Source organism: Pezoporus flaviventris, unplaced genomic scaffold (genome assembly GCF_033815535.1).
Source record: "Pezoporus flaviventris isolate CSIRO_AGI_PZ_B2104156 unplaced genomic scaffold, CSIRO_AGI_Pfla_v1 ptg000013l, whole genome shotgun sequence".
NCBI classification, from domain to species: Eukaryota; Metazoa; Chordata; class Aves; order Psittaciformes; family Psittacidae; genus Pezoporus; species Pezoporus flaviventris.
This window is the reverse complement of record NW_026892561.1, coordinates 19076758-19103455: the sequence shown is the minus strand read 5'-3', so window position 1 is coordinate 19103455 and position 26698 is coordinate 19076758. Positions and strand designations below refer to the sequence as shown.

The window sequence follows — 26698 nt, the reverse complement described above, 5'->3', positions numbered from 1 at the left end:
CAGGGAAAAAAGAAAGACAGGAAAACTGTAGACCTGCATTTTGCAGGAGCAGATTGTGCAAAGTAATGATTAAAAAGTAATGTTTTATTTTTCTGGAACTCAAGCACTGAGAAGTTTCTACATGATCACTTGAGCACTGTGGGGTATTCTTCCTCAGTCTATAGGTCTGATCATCATTTGAACTGCTTTCAAGGAGTAGGAGCCTCCCCGGTACTCAGCCCAAAATACTCCATCCTGATACTTGCTCCTGTAGTGGCCTCCTCTGTACCACACCCCATTAAGGTTGGAGTGGGCACACGCATTGTACCACCAGCCGCCTTTGTGAAAATGAGCGCAGTTGCCTGTGGGACAAAAAGAGATGAATGAACTTTAAAGAGGAGAAATGGAGATTAGCAAATGCTTTCACGTTCTGGCTTATTCTTAGAGTGAACTTTGAAATACTTTATAACCTGTTGTGGTCATAGCAATTGCTGCTTCTACCTAGACTATAAATTCTGTTGTAACAACAGCCAGAGAGGATTATTGACATCTTCTTTAATGTGTCAGCTGAAAACTAAAGAGATCAACTGTAGACTACCAGCAATGCTTATCCATGAGCTAACATTCAAGGAACTTGGAATATGTACTGTTTAGAAATACTTCAGTGGAAGCAACGTGAGTTGATACAGTTCCAAGCAGCAGGCTACGCTTAGGCGTAGCTTACGCAGTTCCACAAAGAGTTGCTTGTAACTTGTGTATTTACTGTTACAGGCTTGTTTAGGAGTTTGCAAGATTTGTCCAGCTTTATGGTTATTGACCACTGAAAAAAAAAAAAAGGCAGCTTGAAGTACTACACTCCCCAACCTTTCTTTTAGTGCTAGGGTTTTAAGAGGAAGGCTGGAGTAAGAGAATTGAAATGAACAAAAAACTGTCCTTCAGAGAGAATGAAACAAAGTGATCTGCCCATTTCTCAAGTATTGGTGCATAACTAAGCCAGTGCACAATTGCAGCTCCTTTTATGCTGCTCAGACGCTTTAGTTTGTGGTGATAAAATAATTCCATTATGTGGCCACAGCGCTACTTTCAGAGATCACCTGGACAGATAGTCAGGCTACAAAGTCACATGCAAGTGATAAGGGTGTGTCATAGAGCTAAATAGAAAGCTGGCTCAAGTGTGCTTGTAATGGAGGTGATAGAAATTGAATTTTTCAATGGCTCAGAGGGTTGCAGGAGCCCTGTCAATGCGATTTCATAATCGATTTGAAGCATCTTTCAATAAAGTTGTTTTATCAGAATTTACATACTTTTTTGTACTTTATTTTTTAAAGGTGGTATCACAAATGTAATCTGCTGTATTCTCTTTTTACATATGTACCAGTTTCCTTACCTGAATACATATCCCTGTCTCTGTCCAGTGTTGTAAATTGCTTTCCGTTATGCCATATCATGGAATCGCCTGCGTTTCCTTGATATGTGCCTAAGCGTAGCCTGTAGAATTCACTTTCAGGTTCCAGGCGGAAACTGCTGTATTCTGCATAAACCTTCTTGTTGCTCCAGTCCTCTAATTCAATCAGTAGTCTGTAGTTATCCTGATTGGTAAGCATGTAAATATTTTCTAGTCCCAGCCAGTACTCTCCATCAATGTTTCCAAATCCTTTCTGTGCAAAAGAAAATCGGAAGTGGTGTTGGTTTAGGTTTTCTTGTTTGTCAAACACTCATCAGCAGGAGTATTCCAAACCGGTAGAACTAGGGTACTGAAAGCCTTTTAAGCTTCTGAATGTCTGCTCAACCCATGCATTTAAATGCTTTATTTTGCTGCACTTGGCCATTTATTCAGTTAGACTGCTAGCTGCCTGAGGTACTGCCAGAATCAGTAAAATCTTTAAGATTTCTTTTCTCTTTTTAAGGTAAAGGGTGATAGAATAGGGAAGCTGAAAGAACAAAAACTTCTTGATAAAGCTAAGAGGATCTGTAAGAATATATGAATAATGAAATTTAAGGGGGTATATTTCCAGGTTGGAAAGGATATTACGATACCAGCAGTTTCAGTGTTCAATGTAAATGACTTTCTGTTGCCTTTTTAATACAATTACTGTTAGTTTTTTTTACTGTAAATTTCATCACGCAATTCATCTATGATCTTTACTAGATTTGGAAATATAAAGATGTCCTTCTTTTCAAATCATGAACTACCAGTACACTAGCTGTGAAGTGATAATTTCATATCTGCTGTTTCCTGTCCCTGAGTAAACAAGTGTTGTTAGTGTTTGTTGCAGCTAAAGTAGGTACATTATCCACCACAGCAATCTGTTATGTGTCCTAGTCTGTGAGGTCTTCCTACCCTTGTTCTCAGGACATTGATTATGTACGACCTACAGTTGATTTCTTGCTTTGAATCACTTTCTGAAGAAGTCTCTCTCTAGCAGATAAACAGCAAAATTAGGAGCCTAGACGCTTCTAATTCAAGCTGCAGTTTCACGAGTGGCTTGAGCTGATCTAGCAGCATGCTGCTGCCAAAAATGGTAGCAGTGCTTTTGGCCTGGCTCATGGCCACGTTTGCAGTACTTCCCTTGGGCCAACATTGTAGCTGCACAGCCACACAGTGGTCAGAAAAGAATCGGAAATGTGGGCATGAGAGACATTTCTGTTGTCAGTGTTGCAGGTTTTAGTTTAAAGCCAGTCACAGAGGTGCACCTTCAGATACTTGAAATTAGGTGAATCTTTGGCCACTGCAATTTAATGAGAAATCTTTTGGGGGCAAATTTGCCCAAGCTTGAGCAATTATCACCATTTACACACTCTTACATTTTCTTTGCATTTTGTTGAAAATATTCATGGTTAATTTATAAGGCACTCTGTAACTGCCTCATAACATTAAAAAAAAAAAACAAAACAAAACAACTGAAAACGCAACCACTTTTCTGAGAAGTAGACTGAATAACTACTGCTAAATAATTAACATTTGAATCATTACATTCCAAGAATGCAAAAAGTGAAAATCCTCATTGTAATTTTTTGTCAGCTCCTTTGTATATATTGTACTGTTTTAAGATTACCAGTTGAGTTAAAGATGGCTCAGTTCTGTCTTCAGATAAAATGCACATGGCAATTGCAGATCCACTACAAAGCATAGTGAGCGCAACATCATATGGAAAAACTATCTTGTATGTATGAAGTCAGTAGGTTTCATACCATCCAAACCCAGGTAGGTTTCAGATCCAACCAAATGGACTTCTAGATCTCCTGTCTAGCATGTGTTCAAGGTCAGGTTGGACAGAGCCTTGGGTGGCATGGTTTAGTGTGAGGTGTCCCTGCCCATGGCAAGGGGTTTGGAACTAGATGATCTTAAGGTCCTTTTCCAACCCTAACTATTATGCTGGAGCATAATATCCCAGTAACAAATAAGAATGTATTCCCCTTCACTAGCCCTACATCTTCAGATTTCTAACCTAATTTTACAGGTAGAAATTATATCCATTAATGCTTTATTAGGAACTTTTTGAAGTTGAAGACCTGATCCTGCAAATCTGTTAATATGCTTAAATGAGTATTTCCACTGCCTGGGACCCCTTATTCATAAGGGAGACAATTAAGCTTTTAAGGTACTTGCTGTAGGTCTCAGTGTGTTAATAAAAATAATGTGTTTAGTTAGGTCTTTGTAATAAACTACTTCCTGGTCACTGTCTAGAATAACGTGTCTCCCCAGTTGTTGGGTTGTGCATTACAAATGCCGGCTATTTAAGACAGTAAGTTTATACAGAGTTCAGTAGTGCATTGTGAAAAGGGTCATTCCCACTGAAACGTGTTTGCCTCTGAGGAATGACCACTCTTTCTAGTTACCTTTGTTGATAAAATTAATTTTACTGTCTTAAGCAGCTATCTGTTTGCGGTTCCTCAGTGTTTATCATTCAATGCAACGGTTTGTAGTGAAGAATTGCATTTGAAAAGTTTGCATCATCTTGACTGCAATAGAAATATCAGTGAAATGAAGTAGCTGATTTTCTGCATTCCAGAAGTTACCTTGTAACTGTCCCAGTTCCTGAAGAAGTTGACAGATCCATCTGTCCTCTTCTGAATAACTGCCCATCCTCCAGGGTCCAGGCTGTTCTCACACCATAGCTGCATTGGCTCATTGCTATTTTCAGGTTTGATCATATAAATCCCGCTGTTGGAATGCCCAGCTTCCTTGGCTTGTTGGCAATCTTTGAATGGACCTTTTTGAAAGAAATACTGTAAGCATTCAAGCTTGGCTGTGCAGTGGACATAGTTCAAGCATATTTTGTAATGGTAATGGAAAGTCAGTAATTAAGGTAAAACTGCCATGGAAAATAGTGTAAAAAGTTACTGTCTTAGATAAATTGTATATATGTAAATAAACATGTCAATACTCCATATATATTTAAACAAAAACTTGATTTTGCTAAACAGATAATTACTTTGGTTACCAACACATTTTTTAACTTCATCTATGGTGTTCTATTGTGATCTATACACTGATATTTAAGAAGTGCATTATGATTTTTACTATTTTCTCCTTCACTTTTCTTCTCCTCTCTTTATCTTTTGTAAAAGGTAAATCTCGGTTTACTTCATTGTGCTCTCATCTGAATAAATGTACATGAATATTAGTGTATCCATTTGAAACTAGTGGAAGTTTGAAATAGACCCAGAACATGAATGACACACATGCACCCTCCCAGTACAGAAATAGTTCAAGAACTGCTGTAAGAAATATTTGCTGCCAAAGTCTAAAGATGTCGACTTTAGTGTAAAAGTATTCATACGCTGTATAATTTTTTTGCCTTTACGTGCTTACCCAGTTATAGGATCAGCCTATTAACTGGGGATAGGAATCTTTTAAAAGTTTCATGTGTCATCCTGATGTGCTATGTGTATGTCAATATCAGTCAAGCAAATACGCAAGCAATGGAGAAGGACTTTTGAGCAGCTAAAAGGGTTCACATCCTTTTTTTCAGGGCTGTGATTCTACAAAAATGCTATTGCTGTTAACAGTACTGCTTGAAAGCTCTATTTTAGGCCATGTGAGTAGTGGCTTTACAAATACTACTTACAGAAGAGCATCTGGTTATTTTGCAGCTTGCATATTTCTGAAAATTTTGCCCAGTTTGCCTTTCAATTTTTGGTAGTATTTTTATTTTCTATCTTTTAAAAAAAGGATTTATGTTCACGTATCATTACTTCAGTTGATTTAGAGACTGGTTATTTACTAATGAAAAGCAGGGTGTGTTCTGATGGCTAGTTAGTGGTCAGCACCCTAAGTGCTTTGAAAACTCATACTCAGTAAATCTGAACTTAAATTACCTAGAGCTTTCCTCTCATTTTAGGAGGTTTTCTCAAATCTACTTGGAAGTTTAGAGAAAACTCATCAGTCAGAGACAAAGCTAATGTGCAAAGAAACATAGGAGACAGTTACTGAGTTTATTCTTTATTGCAAAGTAGAGGTTGAGTGAAGGTGATCTTCACTGCAGATTGAGATTGAAAATCATGAAAGTTGCCATTGGGATAAGTGTTTAATTAGCAGAAATCCAGAAAGTACTTCATATTAGAGTGCAAAAAGCTTGTGTATCTAATGAAGGTGACTACTAGGAGATTCTGGCTGAGACAGTGCTACCAGGAGCACTGCAGGCATTAAGCCATCCTAAGTACTGCTGCTTACATATTCTGTACTGTCAGTATTTATCAATGTTTTTGTCGTTCTTGCAGTGCATACAGTAGTAGCTTAGGAAAGAAATACTGTAGCTTCAGTATATGAGGGATTTTTCTCTTGCTCACAGTTAAAATTTCCATGTAGATTGTGTGCATTGCAAAGCTTACCCAGTGGGTAATTTCCTTGGCTAAGTTGGTTCTCACTCTCTCTCTTTGAAATACGTGAAGTAAATTTGGATGCTGTATAAATGAACAGGGAGGTGTTTCTAGAAGTATTGTTGTAAGCAGTTTTTCCATTAGAAAAAGTGTAAGCAGGAAAGTAGTGATCTTTGTAATGTTCGTTGAATAGTAAGAATAGTTCAGTTAGATCTACTGTGTATTATTTCACATGATTTCTACTGAGGAGGAATTGGGGGTTCATTTTTCCGTAAGACGTCGAAACAGATGTTTGGAGCGATTTTAAGTAGCTTTTAAGGCAGAGAGAATTGTGCTGCCCTGATTATATAATACACTTTTGGTCACTTCTGAATTTCAGCTGGCACTGAGGTCTCAGGATGCATCTCATATGCTTTTTGATGCTCAGATTTGAGTATGTGCTTATCACAAATTAATGTTGGACTAGAGGTAACAGACTTCTGCTCTCAGTATAAGGAAATCCAAGAAATCGAGTGACTTTCAGTGTATAGCCTCGAGTCACTTTCGAGAAGTTCTTTTGTTATATGTAATTCTTTTTTAAGTTCATGGTGTAAGAACTGAACCCTTTTCAGTGGAAATACTGAGATTCATGAAGCAGTGTAACATTCTCCACAATGCTGGTATGAGTGGACACTCTGGCTAATGAAAAAAAACCATAATTTTTCTATTTAAAATATTATTACCTATGCAAGGAATAAGTATCTCATGCATATCTAGTCTTTTGTAACAGTCTGTGTAAACTCTCAAGTTGCTGAGACAGAAATGGGAGATTCTCTGAGAAGATGTTAAATATTACATGTTTAAAATTGTGGTTTTGACTTATGATTTAGTACAGATCATATTCTATTGTAAATTAGATGTAGTAGAGAAGGAAAGTGATTAAATATTTTTTAAGTTGGAAGCTTAATAAAATTATGACTGAATCTTCTTAAAGATGCCAGACGTTACCTTGAGCAGATGATATAGAAGCTTTGCTTATTTAAAACTTTGTATAGAGAATTTTTGGGGCAATAATAGAGGAAAATTCCAAAATAGAATGGGGCACATATTCAAAAAAACCCTACAACATGTTGTTAACAGGGAGGTATTAGCAACAGAGGGCTGTGTGTAACTTTCAAGTAATTTGTCTACTTAAAGCTACTTTTTGCAATGTAGTGGCAGTAAAATTTGGGGATGCTGGCTATTGTTTGATGGACTAAGAATTGTGAAAATTATAGTTCACAGGAACATTATTCTTCCTCAGTTTCTAGAGCCAGTTGTTTATCCTGTCATAACCAAGCCTGACAGATCTATTTCTAAATAGGTTTGTTTGGTTTTCATTGGTCTTATTTGACGTCTTTATAAATAGTCACCATCTTTTAACTGGAAAATTAATTTCTCTGTGACATAGTTTTGGTTCTGCGCACCCTTCAACGTGCTTACCTTAATTTAAAATATCAAGGAGAATAACTGGGCTTTGTGTTGCAAGTTAGAAGTTTTGGTTTTGATGACTGATGCTGTATCAGCTGTAGCAATTCTGAACCCTCATTTCCCCAGAGAAGAAACATTTAAACTTCAAACTTGGGAATCTAATATTAAATAAAGGAAGTTGAATAATGTTAAAAGAAATTGCCTAATATTTCTTTATGTTCCTTTACAAAAACTGTTTCAAACTGTGAACATTTGCAGTTAAAGGGGATAGTGAAAACCATGGTAGACAATTTGGAGGAAAATACTGCTGTTGCTTCATTTTGTATGTACAGCAGATATATACTGAGGGAGAAAAAGATGAATTTATACAAAACCTTAAAGCATGGTTTTATGGGAAACAGGAAGTTGCTGGGGTTTAAAGGATTACAGTTTTGCTGTTTGACCAGACATTAACATAGTGCCTTTATATTAGTTGTTTCTTTTGTGTCATGGTACGTGATTTAAATTCTCGTGATACCTGGCATGTTACCTGGGTTTGTGCTGGAATTTTCTGTAGACCCTGAATAAAAATAGTTGTTCTTTGCATCAGCAGCTAGATTTTTGTAATGCTGTAGAACAGTCCCAAGTAAACATTTGTAATAATTTTAGGAACCAAGCTGAATTTCCAGCTGTGACTAAAGGCAATTTGAAAGCAAAAAAAGCCAGCCCAAACCCAACACACATACACACCTCCCCCCCAAACCCTTTTGCTGTTCAAGCTAACAGAAGCCAAAAGCAAGCACTTGAACTGCTTGAAGTCTGAGAAAAATGTATTTTTCTGAATCCTTAATTTTTTTAATTGCAATTGTGTCGAACTTATAATAGAGTAAGAATCCTGATAGATTTAAAGGCAGCTCAGAGGTAGTTAAATTTCGTCACTAGTTTTTTGTTACCTTTTTTAACCTGAAGAATGACACAGTCTCCTCAATGTGTTTTCGTAATATTTATGGTGTTAGTTTAACTTGCCATCCTCTACTGACATAAAATTACTGGCAATGTAGTTATTTAAATTTTCAAAGTTCAGTGCAGGTATCCTTTCAGACTTATCTAAGAGACCTATTGCACAGTTGTGTTGGTGGAATTAGATGTTAATTTCAAACAGCTCGGAATAGGAATAAAATCCTTCTAGCAAGATTAACTTCTGGCAAATGTATATGTGTAAGTATAATGGACAACTACTCTAAAATTATTTAAGATGAGGTACTTTATCTTATTCACCATTGCCAGTTACTTTATCATGTAGCTAATAGGCATCTTCGAAGAAACAGGGCTAAATACCAGAAAGTATGAAAGTATATGCTAATATAGAATTTTAATTCCCGTACCTCAAACCCAGCTGAAGACAGAAATGCCAGTACTTTGTGACTCAGAGGTGTAAATTCTTCAGATTGAATTTGTGAGTATCAACTATTTCAACAAATTCATCTTATGCAGCTATATCTTAACGAGTAAACTGTCAAACTAAAGCTTTCCTCGAGGCAGGGGGAGAAAATCAGAATCAGGAGCAAGGGCTAGCTGTATCAGATACTTTTTAAATTCTGCCTTCCATTTCTATAGCCAGGACAGTTTACCTCTGAGAGAAATCTTAGGTTACGTAAATAGTGATAGGTAACTCACCCTCATTTATTAAAGCCAGTGGTGGGACTCTGAAAGGACTCTTTGTAGGAGAAGTAGCTGGATCTGGTGGTGGTCTTACATCTCTGTCTCTAGGGTAACCTGGGTCTCGCTGTATCTCATTACCTCCCAGAAGAATGGGAGTGTATGGCTGGCTGTTAGGAATGTGTTGTGGCACAACTTGAACAAGAGGTGGAGACCCTTGGGTGTCCTGTCGCGAGAAGATTCTCAAGCACTGCTCTTCTAGCAAGGAGATGGTCACAGACTGATTATTTACAAGATCGGTCAATGCTGCATATTTTACTTCAAGCTCTTTGTATTTTGTTGCCATCTTCAACATTTCTGTTGTAACATTAAGAACTTTGTTTTCCAGTTGGGAAAGCTCAAGTGAGTTATCACGTTTTCGAATAATCTCATGCAAGAGTTGCATATAGAGTTGGGTGACCCGAGAGTTCATGTTACGACTTTCCTTCCTCAGTAATTTTACTTCATTCACAATGTTTCCATCCACATCCACTACCAATTGCAAAATGTCAATCTCCCGCTTTTGCTTGGACAGCACATCCTTCAAGTTCTCTATGTCCATTCTTGTGACTTCATCTTTTCTGTTACCAGTACCTGGTCCATTAGTATTCACACAAATTGGCCCTGTAATTTTTTGTTCTGGGACCAAGAATGTGTAACCACATTTCTTCCCTTCCTCTCCACTGTCTGCTGAACGAGGGTGCCTCCGCTGAGATATTTTATTTGGTGTAGATTGTTCTGTACAGCGCCCAATAGACAACAGCAGGAACAGTAGTATACACAAAGTCCATTTAAATATCTTCATTTTAAAGCAAGTATGATGACTGTCAGAAGAGACTATTGAACAGATAAAAACCAAAATGATTAAATAACTAATGTTCCTGTACTGTTTAAGCTGCCTAAACTGATGGGTTTGCCATGCTTACATGTATATAGACAGGTCTTTGCAATCTGTTACTTGGAGTTAGATTCCATTAGATTAGCTTCAAAGAATAGGTCTCTGTTTTGAGCAGCAAACCCTAAAATTTTGGTACTGGATTTAGTAGAGAAGTTCTTGCAATGGATAAATTTTCAGAAACAATGTTCTGCTTATAGTCAGTATTATGCTTTCATTATAAATTCGACTGCAATTAAATGCACAAGGTTATAGAACATATAAAGTGCTCTCAGAATATCTTCATCAAAGGGAAGTAGAAAGACGATAGTATTTTCAAAAATGTATAAATATGGGAATTTATATAAGCCTTTCTGGTCCTCTTTTAACTTTATATATACATATGGATGTATAATTTGTTAAATACTATCTACATACCTATTCATACATACATACACTTTTCAAATTTATACATGGACGTAGCAGACTTGAAAAATACACACATATCTAGTGCTACTTTTGAACATTAGTGTTAGGCAGGAGGTTAGCATAAAATAATTGTCTTTAAATGGTGCAAAATTACATACTCAAGTAACTTCAAATTTGTAGGGAAAGCCTATAACACTGTTTGCTCTGCATGTGTTCCTAGTTAGTTGCCTTTGGAGATGAGCATTTAAAATTGTCACACTATTTTTGTATCTGTGAGAGTATTTTTATCCAAATAACATTGAAGTATCAGGTCTGTTATCACTATAAATATGATACTGAAGTGTTTTTTAAGAAAATAATGTATTTCTTTTAAATTTGTGTAAAAAATTAAAATGCAGTGATAAAGATTCAAGAATGATTTTAGAGACCTGTTTTTTAGTTTTATTTGCTAAATATTTGATATGATGACCAGAGTACCTAACGAGAAGAAAAAATTGAATCCAAAAAACACCAAACAAAAACCACCCAACCAACAAAAAAAAACACAGACCCTCATTTTGCATGTCTTATTTATTTGTCAAGCAGATTTCTGCTCTTATCTCAGCCACTAATCTCGCTTTCCTTTCCAGACTACTGTTAGCAGGCTTAGGAGACCTTGTACAGTGGCCTTTGTATAGTTACAAAAAGAAAAAAAATAAACCCACAGAAAGTTAGTTTTTGTGTTGTTCCTGCCAAATTCAAGTGCATTTGGCAATCCTGAAATAGTCACCTTGAGAGAGAAGCAGACCTATAACGCTTCCTTTACGTTCACATTTATAGATGTTATGGTGACTTTTATGTCAAGTCACTTCTCCCACTTTCTGGCTTTAATGTTATTGCTTCTAATGATGTCTTCTCAACCTTAGAGTCTTTATTTTTTGCTTCACTAAGGGCAGGGGTTACACAAACCATACTGTGCATGCAGGCAGGAATTATATCTAGTGATCTTGATCAAATGTTGCCTAAAAGATAACTTTTTCGCTGTTGTATCTCAAACCCTACTTCTGGTTGGTTAAGAAAACACTTGCTTTTAACACATACTGAAAATCATTTCTCACCCTCTATAAGTGGAGAGGATACATAAAAATGTTGATAGAGTTTGTATTTCTACAGTCACTTCTGTGTGGTTTTATTGTTAGCATGTAGTAGGAAGTATTTTGATGTCTACTAGTAATTTTTTTTTCCCAGAAACAGGTTAAAAGCTCTGTTACTATTTCTTGGCTGAAAATGGAAGTCCTGACTTGTTTGGTTTGGTTTGTTTTTTTTATTTTGGGTTTTTTTGGGGGGTTTGTTTTTTTTTTTAAGTAGGGGAAAGTATCACTTTTCTTCAGAACTATATTTTTCTTTTGTCATTTCATATATTTTAAAATACTAATCACTTGAACTATGTTCAGAGTAGAAAGTTCATTAGGTTAAATTTCGACATGAATCATGATAAATACATGGAAAACAGGTCTGTGTGGTTTCTGACTTGATAAGAATGAGCTGAACTACTTGTCTGAAGTTGATATTTCTTCACCTCAATTATTTTTCAGTATTCTTAAGTTCAGTGTTTGCAGATGCAGGAAAGTGACGTCATGGCATATGGTTAAGTTTGAAGCCGCAATACAAGTCCAGTATTTTACTATTTTCACAGTACGTATCAGCTACTTCATAGTCCAAAAAGATGAATAACACTATAGTTTTTGATAGTTTTTAAGGACCCTACACAGTTAGTTAAATAATGAATGGCTGGGGTTTTCCCACAGCAGCACATTTTTCCCTTGAAATACATTAAAACTAAATGAAGCATTTTGCAGTGTTGCCCACCTTCTGGCCATGTATTCTGCTGCAGTCTGCTTTCTGGATTTTTTTTAAATATTTTATGTCTTGATTTTGAACTTTTACACTTATGTATTGAATTTGGAAGTTCTGTATCTACATATGTGCCATAAAATTAATAAGAAGGTTCAACATAGCCTAACCAAATGCAACAGCTGCATAAGAACATGCCGTAGATCTTTGAAGTAATTTAAATATTTTAAACTGAGACATTCAGATAAGCAGGGATGAGTTCCTTCTGAGTGTCTACCTGGTAAGGGAACATGTGTGCTACCATGGAAATTCTGACGTTAAAAGAATTAAACATCTTACAATGTTGTTTGGTATGTTTGAGCAGCTTACTGCCTAACTTGTTATGCAAGAATAGGTTCTGAGGAAGATATTTACCTGGAGTTTTAATCAGCTTAGAAGGAAATGAAAATGCTGTTCAAAAAATTTCCTGATGTTCTGGGCAAGCAGCTTAAAAAAATATAAACTGTTTATCCAAAATATTACAGAATGATAGCCTAATACATGAGACCTAAAACTGACAAATATTTGAGTTGGGGAGCAGCACAAGGTGTTTTAATCCAATGCATTATGTCACATATGGCCAGGTTTATATGTTTAGGTAGTGTCATAACTGTAACAAGCTAAAGTGATTGAGACTCAAGAATTAGTTTAGACAGAACCACAGTCTCAAACCCTTCCTGCAAATCTAGAGTTACTTGTAGTGAGTGGGGCTGCTGAAATGCCTGAATGCAAACCTGGCAAAATAAGCAAGGGAGATTGTGATTATAGATACTATAGCTTTAAAATAATTATTTAACTCTTTATGAACTGTCATGGGTTTAAAATTAGAATAGGCTGTCACTTCACTTGGTTCTGTCATGTTTTTGTTACCCAGTTTTAGGTCACAGATTTCTGTAGAAGTTGCATTATATCTGTTCTGGCATGCTGATCTTTTATTGCTTGTGCAGGAGGAAATGTGCAGCTAGTCATAGCTATGCAAACTTCAGCATCTTGTCAGAAATATTCAGAGCTGTAGATAGGGCTTCAATACCATTTTATGTTTTAATACCATTCATTTTCTTCTGGTTTCTTTCTACTTCCAGACTGATCCCCATGAAAACACAAAACAAAAAAAATAAACAAAAAGAAAGGGGGGAGGGGGGGAACCCAACCTAACCTTGTTTCTAAAATTAGTCTTTATTACTTCTGAAAGTGTTTAAAGGAACAAAATTCCAATTTAAAATAGCAAAAACTGCTATAACATGGGCTGTGTTACCCCCAAACATATTGTATCACTTAATTATTTTGGTTGCAGGGATGAGGAAGTGTGGAAGCTATTAAATATTTGAAAGTTTTGTATTTTCTACTCAGCAAACTATTTGTTCTTTATTGTATACTGTGACTCTTGCATTCAGGAAGATGTAGAGTCTGGAGACCCACAACACATATTAGAATCTGTTCTTTCAGAGCTGACAAAGATGGGGCAGTATAGGTTGTTGTAACTGAATATAATGGAAGTGCTGCAAGTAAATGTGAATCCCTTTGTATGGAAAGCATATCTTTGTATATACTTAGGTATCTTTATTCAGGACATTTACTCAAAGAATATAGTCAAATGATAAATACCAGCAGTGCCCTCTATTATAAACCCCCATTTATGAACATGTAAAGCAGAAGGAGAAGCAAACAGGTTTTCTTAAGAAAGTAGATTAATAGTGTGAAAGATCCTTTGAACATGATACCAGTTAATCTGAAAACACTCTTGATTTTGGGCATACTTCATTTTCTGTTAAGTGTGTCTAAGCAGCTAAAAATCAATAGAACTGTCTATGTTTCCCTATCTCTGTACAGAGTAAGTGGAGATTTTTGTGGGCTTAGCTTAAAACTGGGTCCTTAATGTTAGAAGTAACACTGATATGGGGAAAACACTCTTATTGTAGGAGAAACGTTCACATGGATTTTTGATGTACCATGTACTTCAGTAAGTTACTTTTCCCTGTATAATCAAGTGTTTTTTTCCAGCACGTCACTCTACCTTTGCTGAAATAACAGTGTTACTTCTATTGTATTGACTGGGATCCAGGAATAGTATGTGCTTGGGTTTTGTTAGATACATGATACATTGAGTCACAGAATTCTGCTTCTTTGAGATTACAAGAATCTGATTCCTTCTAGGAAAGGCAATCTAAGCATCTTCAGGGGCTTTTGAAGTAGCCATTAAAAATATGTCATATTTTAAAATTAGGTGTGCTTAGAAATTCTCTGTAGAAAAGGTTTGTGAATCTTGCCATACTAGATATTCTGAAAACACAGAAAAATACCATAGCATTCCCAGCTTTTTGGTGAAGGTATTTTTATTTGAGGGTTCCTTTATATTTGTTTGCAGCCATTGTATGTATTTGCACCATTTTAACAGGCAGGTACAATGCAGTGTTGCATTTTGCATCCAGAAATGTGTTATTTAGGGGCTTCAGGAATCTCTGTAAATCATACTGAGGACATTAAGCATCTAGTGATGTTTGTTATAGGAAATTTTTACTTAATTCATTGGTATATAAATTTTAAGGACCCAGACTATTTCGGCATGTTACAAAAAAACAAACTAAGCCCAGTAAAACAATAATTAAGACCTGATAAAGTAATGTAGTTATTGGCAAAAGTTTAGAAGTTCAGAATTTCCATTCTTTGAGGTAAATTCCCGTAAAACTTGGCATAAAAAAATGGCATATTTTTACATCATACTTTAGGTCATTCTTATGGCAACAGCATAATGTTAGTATTGTGTTACTTGTTTTAAGATAAGCATTTCAAAATTCAAACTCTAAAGTTAGAAGACAGGGAAGGAGAGAGAGTTAGAACTTCGCACACAGTTTATTGCTTTAAAATTGACTCAGCTGTTCTCATTTGTGAAAGATTTGGGAATTGTTCTGAGCAGCATAAATCAAAACCTTGGCTAATCATGAATGGAGACTGGTGTCCAAGGCATACTATGTAAGCTTCAAATGGGATTTTTGTTGTTGTTGTTGTTTAGATTGTTCTTTTTAATGTGTAAAGAAGCACAAAAAGATACTAAGAAAAAGTGCTCAAGAACTTGGAAAAGATGCATCTTTCTTGTTTGTCAAGACTTTCAGACTTAGCTACTAAATCTTAATTAAGTCTGCTTTCTGTAACACTTTGTCTCTTCTTTTAGTACCACCCCTTCATTCTCGCTTAATGTGTCAGAGATTTCTGAGTTTGTTAATACAAATTTGTAACTTTAATTCTTTTCTATTGTTCTGTTAACCCTTATTTACCATGTTTTAATTTCCAAGTCAGCATGAATAAAGGCAAAAAGTAGGAGATTAAGTATTAGCAGTTCTGGGGTTTTTTTTCTGTAATTTTATCTTCTGTTTGTAAACAATATTTTCGTTTTAATCCTTTATGAGCCACTGCATCCTTTCCCTTTTCTTCCCCCATACCCTAAAAAACTGTGACAAAACTCTCTATTTTCCACTTAATATAGTGTTGCCTTTTACGTTGCATTTCATGTTTAAGAAATGAATCTTTATTTAGAAACAAACTGCTGTTCAAGTGAGGTATAATTAACTTCACCATAGTTCCACAAAATGTTAAAGGGAAAGATTAGTGCCTGTGCCTGTTGCAGCAATGTTTTTTGATTTTCAGCTGCATGATTGTTTCTGCTACAAACTTGGTTATATTCTGAATCACCATATGACTGCTTTCTTGATTGGTTGTACAACTCATACTACTTCTATTGCTCAGAACTATCATAAATAAAAATTTAGTGGAAATGATATGCAATAATTGCTACTTACAGATGTGCATTGATTTACTTGAGGCTTTTTACAGTGGTTTTATTGAGGTATCCATTTTCTAGTTCTAGTAATGCTAGGTCTGTGCTCTACTGTTGGGTGAAATCCAGCTTCCCTGAAATCGATAGGATTTTTGGCTTTACTTTCTGGTAGGATTAGAATTTCACATTAATACGTTCACAATACTCAGATTACATGCTTAGCAAAAGAATATGGTAGTATTAGTTTTCTGTAACATTAGATATCAAAATCTGTGGAAGGTTTACAGCTAAACAACTGCAATTTTTTCGTTCTTACAACTGGAGTGATTTAGTCTCTGCTGTTATGCAGAGTCCTTTTTAATTCTTTCCAAGTTTCCGAAGTCTACCAAATGCCACGAAAGTGAGTTTTGTATTTTAGTTGTCAGACTTCTCTTAAGATGAGAGAGATTTGTTTCTTCACATAGTTGTATGTTGAAGGAGAACTAGGTAGAATTCACAAACAGCTCAAAATTAAACTTGCAAGTAAGAATAACTTTAAAACTTACCAAGAAAAAAAGGCTTCCAGCTGTTTTGCTTCTGTGGTAGATGGAAAATCCAGAGGCCAAGTTGCTTTTTCTTCCTATATTACCCAGTGCTGTGGATTGTTAATCTGCAGTTGGAGTTGAAAACTGCTTTTGTCTTCCTCTGTTAGATCCAAGCTGTACTGAGGAATCGAGTTTCTCCATACAGTAACCAAGCTAACTAATCATTAAGAAGAAAAAAAAAAAAGAAAGGAAAAAGTAATGTTCCAGTGTGTGTTATTCCAGATGAGAGAAAGAAATGACTTTTGAAACTGCAGTGTTTTACTCTCACATGCAGGAGTGCGCTAACCAGCTACAGCTGACCCAGATTCCATATACATCACTTCTGGACAGTGTTTTTTTTAAACAAGCACACACTCAACTTAGACGTTCAGCCCACATATGATGTCACCGCCAACACACTGAGAGCAGGAGAAACTCCTCCTTCGGATTTCCTATCCATACCCTCCAGAAGAGGAGGGGGTAGGGAGGCTGAGAAGCTCTGAACAAGGAAAGATTGTTTGCTGGTAGAAGGGAGGGTACCATATGGCAACAGACTGTGCTAGAGTTCAGCAGGCAATTACAAATCAAACATTTTTACTACGCTGCCTAAAGATGCCTTTCAAGTTATTACAGTGCTGGGCTTCATTTAGAAGAAAGATTCTTTCAGGCTGATGAAACTCTATTTGTGTTGCTGGGAATAAAAGGGGTAGCCTGGCTGGATACAACAGGAAAAATGAACCATTTATAGTCTAGAAGAATGTTCAACAGAATGTCGCATTCAATTCTTGATGTTCACTTAATAAGAAACAGTTCCAGTTGTTAAATGCATGAAGTCTCCATACATGTGGAAAATCTTAAAACTGTGTGTGATGATTTTGGGTAGGTATCAGAATATTTGATAACATCTGACTGGTGTTAGAAGTAGCAAAAGCCACAGAGATTAGGCTCTGTGAGGAATGCTGAGTTCTGTCAATAGTCAGCCAGCACTTAAGTGTGTTTTTGTTTGGTTTGACTGATATTTTTACTTTCTTTACAAAGGATGTGAAAATTATGTTTGGAAGAGAATTATCCTAATATGCTTTCAAAATTACTTTGGACTTCACAGAAATGCATCAAATAAATATAAACAACAGCTTTCTACATAAGAGTTCCTGATGTAGCTAAAAGAACAAAAATCAGTGCTTAATTGAGCAAGCTATTCAGAAAGATAATCCTACAAATACATTGGCTTATAAAATCCTGCATAATATTGCAGGTGCCTCCTCACAATGAATTTCCTTAATTACAGTTAGTAAGCATGATTTACTTTCTGTAGAAAACTTGAGCGGGTTTGGGTTTTTTAAGGTCTGTTTGGACATGAAAATTAGGTTTGGGACAGTTTATGCAGTCTAGGTGGTGTAGCAATCGAGTGTGACTATCTGATATTTCTGATTATTCTTTCTGTTTTTTAAGTAAACTGATTCTAGCAGAACAGAAAAATGAGAAATGTAGTTCTATATCAGATCATGTGTAATACCTTTTTGTTCACTTTTTTTTTGTATGTCACCTTTCAACCACAAGTATTTTAATTTGTTTCTGTGTGTGTGCACACGCGTGTGTATGTGTTGATTTTGGAGTGATGCCCAGAGTTTCCCAGCTCACATTTTGAGAACTGTACTGGTTAGGTGCTATACAAACACAACTGCAGTTCTTGTGAGGTTGTATTAATAGCCTTCCACCTGTAAAGCTAAACTTCTTGTTACGACTTTGGTTATACAAGGCTGAGAGGTGAAGCAGAATATAATTTTAGAAATTCCCTGTTACTGAAATAAGTTTCTTAAAAATCTTAAAGTTTGCTTTGTTGTTGGGGGGGGGGTATTTTTTTAATATCTTGTGGAAGAGGCAGAGGATGAAGAGCAATTCCTTTTAATAGAGTTGGTCAGGATATGTTTCATTTAGCTGAGACAAAAATGATTGTCTTTCAGTGAATTTAAAGAAGTTGAGTTGCATTTGGATTTGAAATAAACAATTTGACTACAGCATTAGTATGTAAGGAGGAGGAGTTTCCTTTTGACATGATCAAAGGATTGAAAGAGTAGTATGGTTACAATGGTTGTAGGGAAGAAAGCAGATAGAAGACTTGAAGAGGCTTATCTATAAGGCTGTTGGATCTTTAGAGCTGCAGGATTTGTACCACATCTCAATGAGTGCACTTTTTGCATAGTTAATTTTTTGCATGTTGCTGCAAGTTGAGTTTAAGTTTCTATTCAGCCTGAAGGATTATCGATAATACGAATTTTCCTGCTGTTATTGATTGAATTGGAGGAATGAAATAATAGAGTTCCTAAAATCTTTAGCAATTCTGATGATGTATTTTAGCATTGTGCGTTTAGTATGCTTCATATTTGTCAAAGTAATAATTATTTGGTTATATAGCAGAAGATCTGCTTCATGAATAGTTGATCATGGCCTTGCAATTACTGTTAGATTTAGAAATAATTACACTGCTAGAGACAAAGTCAGCTAGTACATGCCGAGTGTGATGCAGGAAGAAAGGATCCTCTCTGCCTCCCACTGTGATTTAGTCATGCAGAGAATGAAAGCTTGCATACAGAAACCTAGCTGTACTTTACACCCTCAGTATCTGCAAATACAACTGAGACAAGTCTGAAAAAACTAAGGACTGAGTGATTGAGGAGAATGCAAATTCAATCCCAGACATGGGTGGCAAGGTGATGCACTTTCCTGTAGGTCCAAGCATTATTACTGTTTGAGGTCTGAAGGCTCTCGGAGATCTTCTGAAAATGATTTTTCAGGTAAATAATGAACTCTGTTCTGAAGCAGTGCTGTTGTCAACCTGCATGAGCATTCATCAGTGAAAGCAACAGTTCTTCAAAATATTGTTTGTGAGGCTTTTTTCTGCTAAATGTGAGACACTAAAGCTTTTCATTCTAATCTTATTCAGGTATTTACCTGTCAGACTTGACATATATTGACTCTGCCTACCCATCAACAGGGAGCATTCTGGAAAGCGAACAAAGAACAAATTTAATGAACAACATTCTTCGAATTATCTCAGACTTACAGCAGTCGTGTGAATATGGTAAGTTAGTATGTAAATATCTCAGTATTAAAGAGAACAACTTCAAAAGCTTTAATATTTGTTTTCTGTAATGCAGTGTAAGGAAGGCCTAACCCTTTTGAATGCCGTTAATGCTCTCCCTCACTCTCTCAGCCCAAAAGTCTTAAGTTTGTTCTGGTATTGCTGGTTACAACAGAGCATCAGTGTGAGGGAACAGAATAAAATTACCCTTCTGTTACACGCATTCTTGCAGTACATATTTTCTGATGAAAATGTGGAATATGTTGTTCTTAACAGTAGTTTTACAAGTACGTCGTTAACTTGTATCCCTGTGTTTCATGATATTATGACTCAGTGAGTTCTTAAAATACTAGGATTGCTTTTGGAGTAGTACTTTTACTAGAGATAACAAAATATGTTCGGCTTGTCTTTTGGGCATTTATAGTTCTGTTCATAGATCAGATAATGTATTTTTCCTTCAAAGGTGGTCTCATCACAATAGTTTTTTAGTAAGCCTGTATTTGTGATGGTGGAATGTGAATTAGCACAGGACTGTGGATTCACTAAAAGCTCAATATAATGATAATGCGGGCCATGAAGGAGTCCTCAGATACAACCCTTCAGGTTCCAGGTTTGGGCCTTTAGTTTGGCCAAAGGCACGCTGTCACTTTTCCCTTACATATGCTGTCTTAAGTAGAGCAGCTCAAGGGAGATACATACCTGGCTTTATGGATGTCGGCTCAATGCATGGGAATTGCTGTGAAAAATGGCAACATCAGTGGGGACTGTAGTTTGTATCTCCATCTCACATAAAAGGGCAAGAGATCTGATTCTTTTAAAATAATTTCTGGAAAATATGCTTACCAATGAATGGGGCAGTGATAATGAATGTCATATGTTCTCCAGATATTCCTCTGTTGCCTCATGTCCAAAAATATTTGAACTCAGTTCAGTACATAGAAGAACTGCAAAAGTTTGTAGAAGATGACAATTACAAGTAAGTATGAAATGCTGTAACTGACTGTAGCTCATCATAAAGTAACTTTTTTAACAGAAAGGCGGTAATTTTTAAGATTGCACTTGTACCAGGGGATTATGTGTCTCAGATGCACCAGTTGCAAGTAGGGAGGTTACAGCAGGGTCCTGTGCTCAAGACAGTTTTCAGCATGCTGGATGGCATATCTCCTTCCTTTTCTATGCCTGACTGCATTAAGCCCTGGCTTTCAGGTCTGTTTGCTCTGTTGGTTTGATCTGCAGATCTCTTTCAGTGTTCACTAATGAAGACTGCGTACTTCCAGCTCACATGTAACACTTTTCAGTCAGTAAGATGGATCCCATGATTGGAGATAGCTTGGGTCATTTCTCATCCTAATAAAGTCATCTGTGTGTTCCAGTCCCAAGTTGTTACTGAGGGTGACTTAAGGCTTTCACTTTCATATGTATTTTGCTTCCATTTTATGTTTTTTCTCCTTGATTGGGTTATACAGTGTTAGTAAAATATAAGCACTTGATTTTTGAGAGGCGAATTACCATCCGTGTCCCCACCCCATTCCTTCCATCATACCACCCAAAAAAGAGGTTTCTACTTCCTTAATTAGAAGATTATTACTGCATTAAGTGATTTGGCATCCAGCAAAACTGGGAGATGTAAATCTCTGGCAAGAGACAGGAACAAGCCCTAAGGATAGGAAAAAAACTAAAAAATCTGTTGCATATGAAGAAAGTTTTTGTTCATTGGTTGATCTCCTTGAGGAGGTTCCCCACCCATTCCCATCCTGCCTGCCTGAGAAGTTTGTCACCTCACTTGTGTTGAATTGGTTGCTTGTGTAGCTACGTTCAAATGGTGGGAGGGCTACGCACGCTAGAGGAACAGATATGCTTTACCATTTAATACCTTGAATTTACAAAAAGGCAGCAAATGGGGACCTTTTAGTTTCTATCAAAGAAAGTTAACAGGGGCTCAGACACTTAGCTTCCCTTCTAAGATTTGTAAATTTTTCTCTGCATGTACATATGCAAGCATCCAGCTTTACCTTTTTGCTAAAATGTTCTGTACCCTGATTTTGGGGAGGGAGAGGAGCTGTCAGATTTTAAACTTTTTCTCCCCAAAATAAAGTAGATGGTTTTCCCAACTCACTAATTTCAAAGATTCTAGTTGTGTGAACTGTGTGGACAAGGTATGCTTGATCTTCTGGGAGTTCTTTGCTCCTGGACTCTGTCCTCTTTGTGGTGCTGTTGGCAATGGCATTAAAAGTGCCTGTTTAAGAAAAGCTTGAATTATGGATGCAGTCAAGTTAATGGATTTTCCAAAATGCAAAGAAAGGATTTTGGCTTTTAGACCAGTAAAGACAAAAGGCTTGGCCCAGCACTCTAGAGCACTTACTTTGTATTTGATTTTTTCTATTAACTAAATAAATGCTGCGGTCAGGTGGGGAGAGCAGTCGTATACTTTGTATTCTTTCCAGTTCTTATGCTAGAGTAGTGGTATAATCACTGATTTTCATGTGTCTGCTAGAGGTTGCTGGGCCATGTAGGTTCTAGCTTGTGTGTCTGGGTTTCCCTTGGAGGCTGGCGCCAATGCAATGCGGTAGCCTCTTCCCCTGTTCCTCCCACAGTGTGACTTTGCCACACCTTTTTAACAGCTCAGGTAGAGCTTTTGTTCACAGAGGGTGAAGGCAGCAACTGGTGGCTGTTTGGCTGCTTTGGCTGGTTGTGCCAGCTGTGTCAGGCTCCTTGATGCAGAAGACGTTGAAAGGGCAGTGCTGTAGCCAACATTTTGTTCTTGAGTCCAGTCCTCGTTCAGCATGATATTACAAGCCTGTCATAGTCTATATGAACCAAAGTAATAAGCATATTTACTACATTATGCCCTTGTATGTCTGTCTGGTTTGGTTTGGTTTGTTTTTTTTCTACCAAAATAAAGAGTATTTGGAAATAGTGTGTGCTAAAGATAGCCATGCAAAGTTTGTATTAACTTTATAATGTTTCTTGCAATTACAGACAGGCAGCTTTCAATTGTAAATTAAAACCCCTAATTTTTCAAAAACTTACTTTTCTTTGCTTTTATTTCCTGATAAAGTAATTTTTAATGCTTCTTTAATGCAGACTTTCATTAAAGATAGAACCAGGGACCAGCACCCCACACTCTGCTGCTTCCAGAGAAGATTTAGTAGGTAAATGCTTAATAAACATGAGAAGACTTGAGGTTGTCGAATGCATTATTTGAGTTGCGAATGTGGAAAGTATTGCTTGAGGCTAATAAAGAAGTGTGACGTATAAACAGTATATATTTGTAATAAAAAGCCTAAAGGTGATCTGTCAAGAAATTCTTTCAAGGAACTGAGTCAGTTTTTTAGATTCTTGTATATATTGTGGCACTAACTTGTTAGTTTCATTTGGAGTGACGGGCTGTTAAATAGTCATTCTTCATTGTATCTAGACAGAAAGGCCTTCATATAAACCTCTCATGGTATAATATGCTTCCAAAAATGTACATTATTTTTATCAGTACTGAAAGTGGTTGAAGGCAGGAGTTTCAAAACAGAATCAGTGGGACCTGTTTAATGTCAACATAGCTAATGCAGCAGCCTTTAGGACTTACAAAATACTTGTACCTAGATGGTCTATTTGAAATAAGTGTGTTTATTTTTAATCCTGTGCAAAAAATGTGAAGTACAGGGCATTTAATTATCAATCTGCCAGTAAGTTTTATTACTGGCTATCTCTTACCAATTGAGTTTAGGAAGTTTTTCTCTTCCACAATGTTCTGAGAAGTAAACCTGACAGTAATTTTCAAGTTACTTCGGAGTAATGTCTTCTTTTGTTCCCAGGCTCTGAAGTTGGAGCGTCTCCACAAAGTAGACGGAAAAATGTTGCAGCTGAAGGAGCTTTGCTACCACCAACGCCCCCCTCACCCAGGAACCTGATACCGCATGGACATAGGAAATGTCACAGTTTGGGATACAAGTCAGCATTTCATTTAACCTGAAAACCCTAAGTTTTGTGATTTAGCCCGTCAATACAAAAGCAGCACTTCTTAAAAGTAGCATTATTTGTACACAATACTTCACTTAAAGACCAATTTGCGGCAAGAGAGCAAGCTCAGAACTATAATGGCAGTATCCCAGCCAAAGAGAATTCATCAAAATAAGACTGTGCAGCTGTTATGATGATAAGAATAGCCAATGAGTTAGCCAAAATAGGCTTTTTATGAATGCCAGAACTGTCACTTATAGCAACTGAATGCCAGTATAATTCTTTCAAATTCAAACTGAAATAATTGCTTTAATAGTATTTTTAAGGTGAGACCTCTCTTGTAGACTTCATATAACTTTGTACAGCAATAGCTTCAGGGGTTTTTTTTCTATATAGGTGTACTTCTAATTGATACCTTGATCATTAAATCATTAATTGACTCATCCTCCTTACAAAATACAAGGTTGTAGCTATTTAGTAATTTATGTCTTAACGTATGCTGTACTGTGTAATTTTACCTTTATTGAGCTAGAATGCATTTCTAAATTTCAATTACGTATGTGTTATACAGGGACAAAAATATCTTAGGATGTTGAAAGTAATTTTTAAAGTACTCCTGACTTTCTCTTATCTCCAAGAGCGCTGTGCAATTTTAAGCTTAGCAATCCCTATAGATAATGTAATTTATGCACATTTATCTATGACTTGAGTGATGATTTAGATTGGTATTTGGAACACACTGCATGGAACCCTTCAGGATCTTAAAACAACAACTTGTGAAATGTATCAAAGATAACGCTGTAACAGTTTTACTCCTTTTCATTTCTAGTTTCATACACAAAATGAATACAGCTGAATTTAAAAGCGCAACATTCCCCAACGCGGGACCAAGGCATCTACTGGATGACAGTGTCATGGAGCCTCATGTCCCATCCCGAGGGCAGGCAGAAAGCTCCACCCTTTCTAGTGGAATTTCAATAGGTAGGAACTGTAAACATACCTGTGCAGTACATAGTCTTTTAAAAAGCTTTAGCGTAAGTAGTTGGTGATTGTACAAGAGAAGTAGTATTCTAGAATACCAGTTCTGTTATAGAACAAATTTGAGAAATATAGCTGAAAGGCAGCATAATTTATACTGCATGAACTGACAAATTATAAAGAAGCAGATTTTTTTCTTGACATTTGACCAGTTGTATATACAATATCAGATGGGAAATGTTCTCTTTAATTCAGGAATGTAATAGGAGGAAATAGTCTCTTCTAAGTTTTAGACTTCTGTAATTTAGACAGCTGTAATTGAACTCTTTATAAACACATAGAGATTTTGATATCTTCAAAGATATGATTCATCTTATCTTAGGTGGGTGGCTAAAAAGAGGTTATATGACTTGGATCTTATATCCCCACGTTATTTTGTCTCAGACTTTTGACAGATAACACATGGAGATACATACAGATGAATACTGCTGAAAATATATCTGGTTTTGTGCTGACAATTCAGAATGCTTTTAGTAAATTGGAATGGATGCTTTTACTTTGCAATGAAAATTCATGGAGAACTCCCCCTACTTGCTATCAGTAACTCTGTTATGTGATCCCTTCATTTTGGTGAGGTCACTATATGCACTCTTTCAAAAAAGCAAGTTTGCCCTTCTGAGGTCTTAGCATTGCTCTTGGCTGGGTTGAGGGAACCACCTACACATGCATTCTCCTGGATGTATTAGTCTGCTGTCACCTTCTCACCTAAAAGTAGGGTAAATTAAGATGCTTTTATTAGATGGTGGTTCCACTCAGAAATAGCTTGAAACTTTTATTCATGTTTTTCATCAGAATACATGTTTTTGTAATGCCCTCTGTTTTTTCTTACACTTCTCAAGTGTTCTTGTTTAAGTGTACTCTGAAGTATATTTGCAGCAATGTTCAGCTCAATTAATGTTCTCGGAAGTTTTGTATTTTCACCATTTCTAACAATGTGTCTTAGCTGTGTTACTGGATTTCTTTTCTGAACATGAATTTGTTTACAATGGCTACTGATCCAAATAAAGCTGTAAAGGGGCAATGTAAAATAGACCCCTCTTTTCATATGTTGCTTCTGTGTGACTTTTCTCCTCTTACAGCACCTAACGTATGGGTTTCAAAGTAATTTTGTTTAGAAGGTGTTGGGGCTTTTTAAAGGGTGTTCTGACTTCGGGGTGTTTTTTTACTCAAACTATTTCTTGTCTCCCGCTTATTTTTCCTAATCTACAATGATATGGATGAAAGCTCTGGAGAAACTAAGGCTCTTGAACATTTGCTTTCATTTGAATGTTCCAGCCACTTAAGAATAACTTCTGTCTTTATTCTAATGCAATCAAAGAAATTAATGCTGCAGAGTCAAAGGTATTTTAAATTGATGTGAGTTAATGTAAGAAAGTACCTTTGTACAAACATTTTCAGACCTAAGATGGCATAAAATGTGTACAAGAATATCAGCATTCCAATAAATTCCTCTATTAAGTCACCATCTTTAAGCAGTTGAATTCTACAAGGGATTATATTTCTCTTTAAATAAACAAAGTATAGGTGTAGGTATACACTATTTGCATTTACTTTCAGGTTTTTGGCAGCCTATACAGTAAGGAAGAGCTCTACACAGCCAATGTTTGTTTGATTTCTTACCCTGTAGTGTACTGTTCAGGTGTGTAGGACTGATTCACCAACAATCTGCATCAGAAGATCAAAGTTTGGGTAGGGTTTCAGGCAGAAGAAATGTTTGAGGTTTTTACATTCCATTTAAATGAGTATATAGATATCTGCCTCTTGGCCTAAACGCGGATACCCTGCTTTGCTATTGTGTTCTACTGCCCTATTAATGATAGGGTAAATATAAAAGCTGGATAATACTTTAGGTTAAAACTGCAGATGTAAGTGCTTGGATTTGAGAGAAGAAGAGGGATATACAGTTCTAGCACACTATTGCTTCCCCAATCCTTATTAGTGTTGTTTGGTCCAAGGCATGTGCTCTGAGTGTTTTGCAATTAACATAGTTGCAGAAACACTGTTTCTGCCCCATCTTTATCCATTTGGTTATTTGCTCTTGTTTGTCTTTCACAATGAAACTCGTTATCAGTGATGGTATTAAAAGTTTGTGTTGATTCTCTAACATTATCTTGCTTGGGTCGTTTGCAGGTCTTCACACTATTCTTAGTTAACTAGCAAGCCGAAGTTGAGCTATTTAAACTTTA

General features: G+C 36.4%; 2 protein-coding genes across 6 annotated transcripts in view; one reads left to right on the top strand and one right to left on the bottom strand.

Moving 5' to 3' along the window:
- RALGPS2 (Ral GEF with PH domain and SH3 binding motif 2) overlaps nt 1–26698 on the top strand; it is a 117695-nt gene that overhangs the window by 67626 nt on the left and 23371 nt on the right. For all 5 annotated transcript variants that reach the window (XM_061452015.1, XM_061452017.1, XM_061452016.1 and 2 more), the window contains 5 exons: nt 19383–19520; nt 20406–20496; nt 22605–22672; nt 23330–23465; nt 24304–24455. In XM_061452015.1, coding sequence (XP_061307999.1) covers nt 19383–19520; nt 20406–20496; nt 22605–22672; nt 23330–23465; nt 24304–24455 — 585 coding nt within the window. The remainder of the gene's footprint in view (nt 1–19382; nt 19521–20405; nt 20497–22604; nt 22673–23329; nt 23466–24303; nt 24456–26698) is intronic.
- Nucleotides 64–16843, bottom strand: ANGPTL1 (angiopoietin like 1). Its single transcript, XM_061452020.1, has 5 exons — nt 16421–16843; nt 8908–9765; nt 4000–4193; nt 1367–1637; nt 64–341 (listed from the first exon to the last, which is right to left on the bottom strand). The coding sequence occupies exons 2-5, from the start codon at nt 9731–9733 to the stop codon at nt 154–156; spliced, it is 1479 nt and encodes a 492-aa protein (XP_061308004.1). The 5' UTR covers nt 9734–9765; nt 16421–16843; the 3' UTR covers nt 64–153.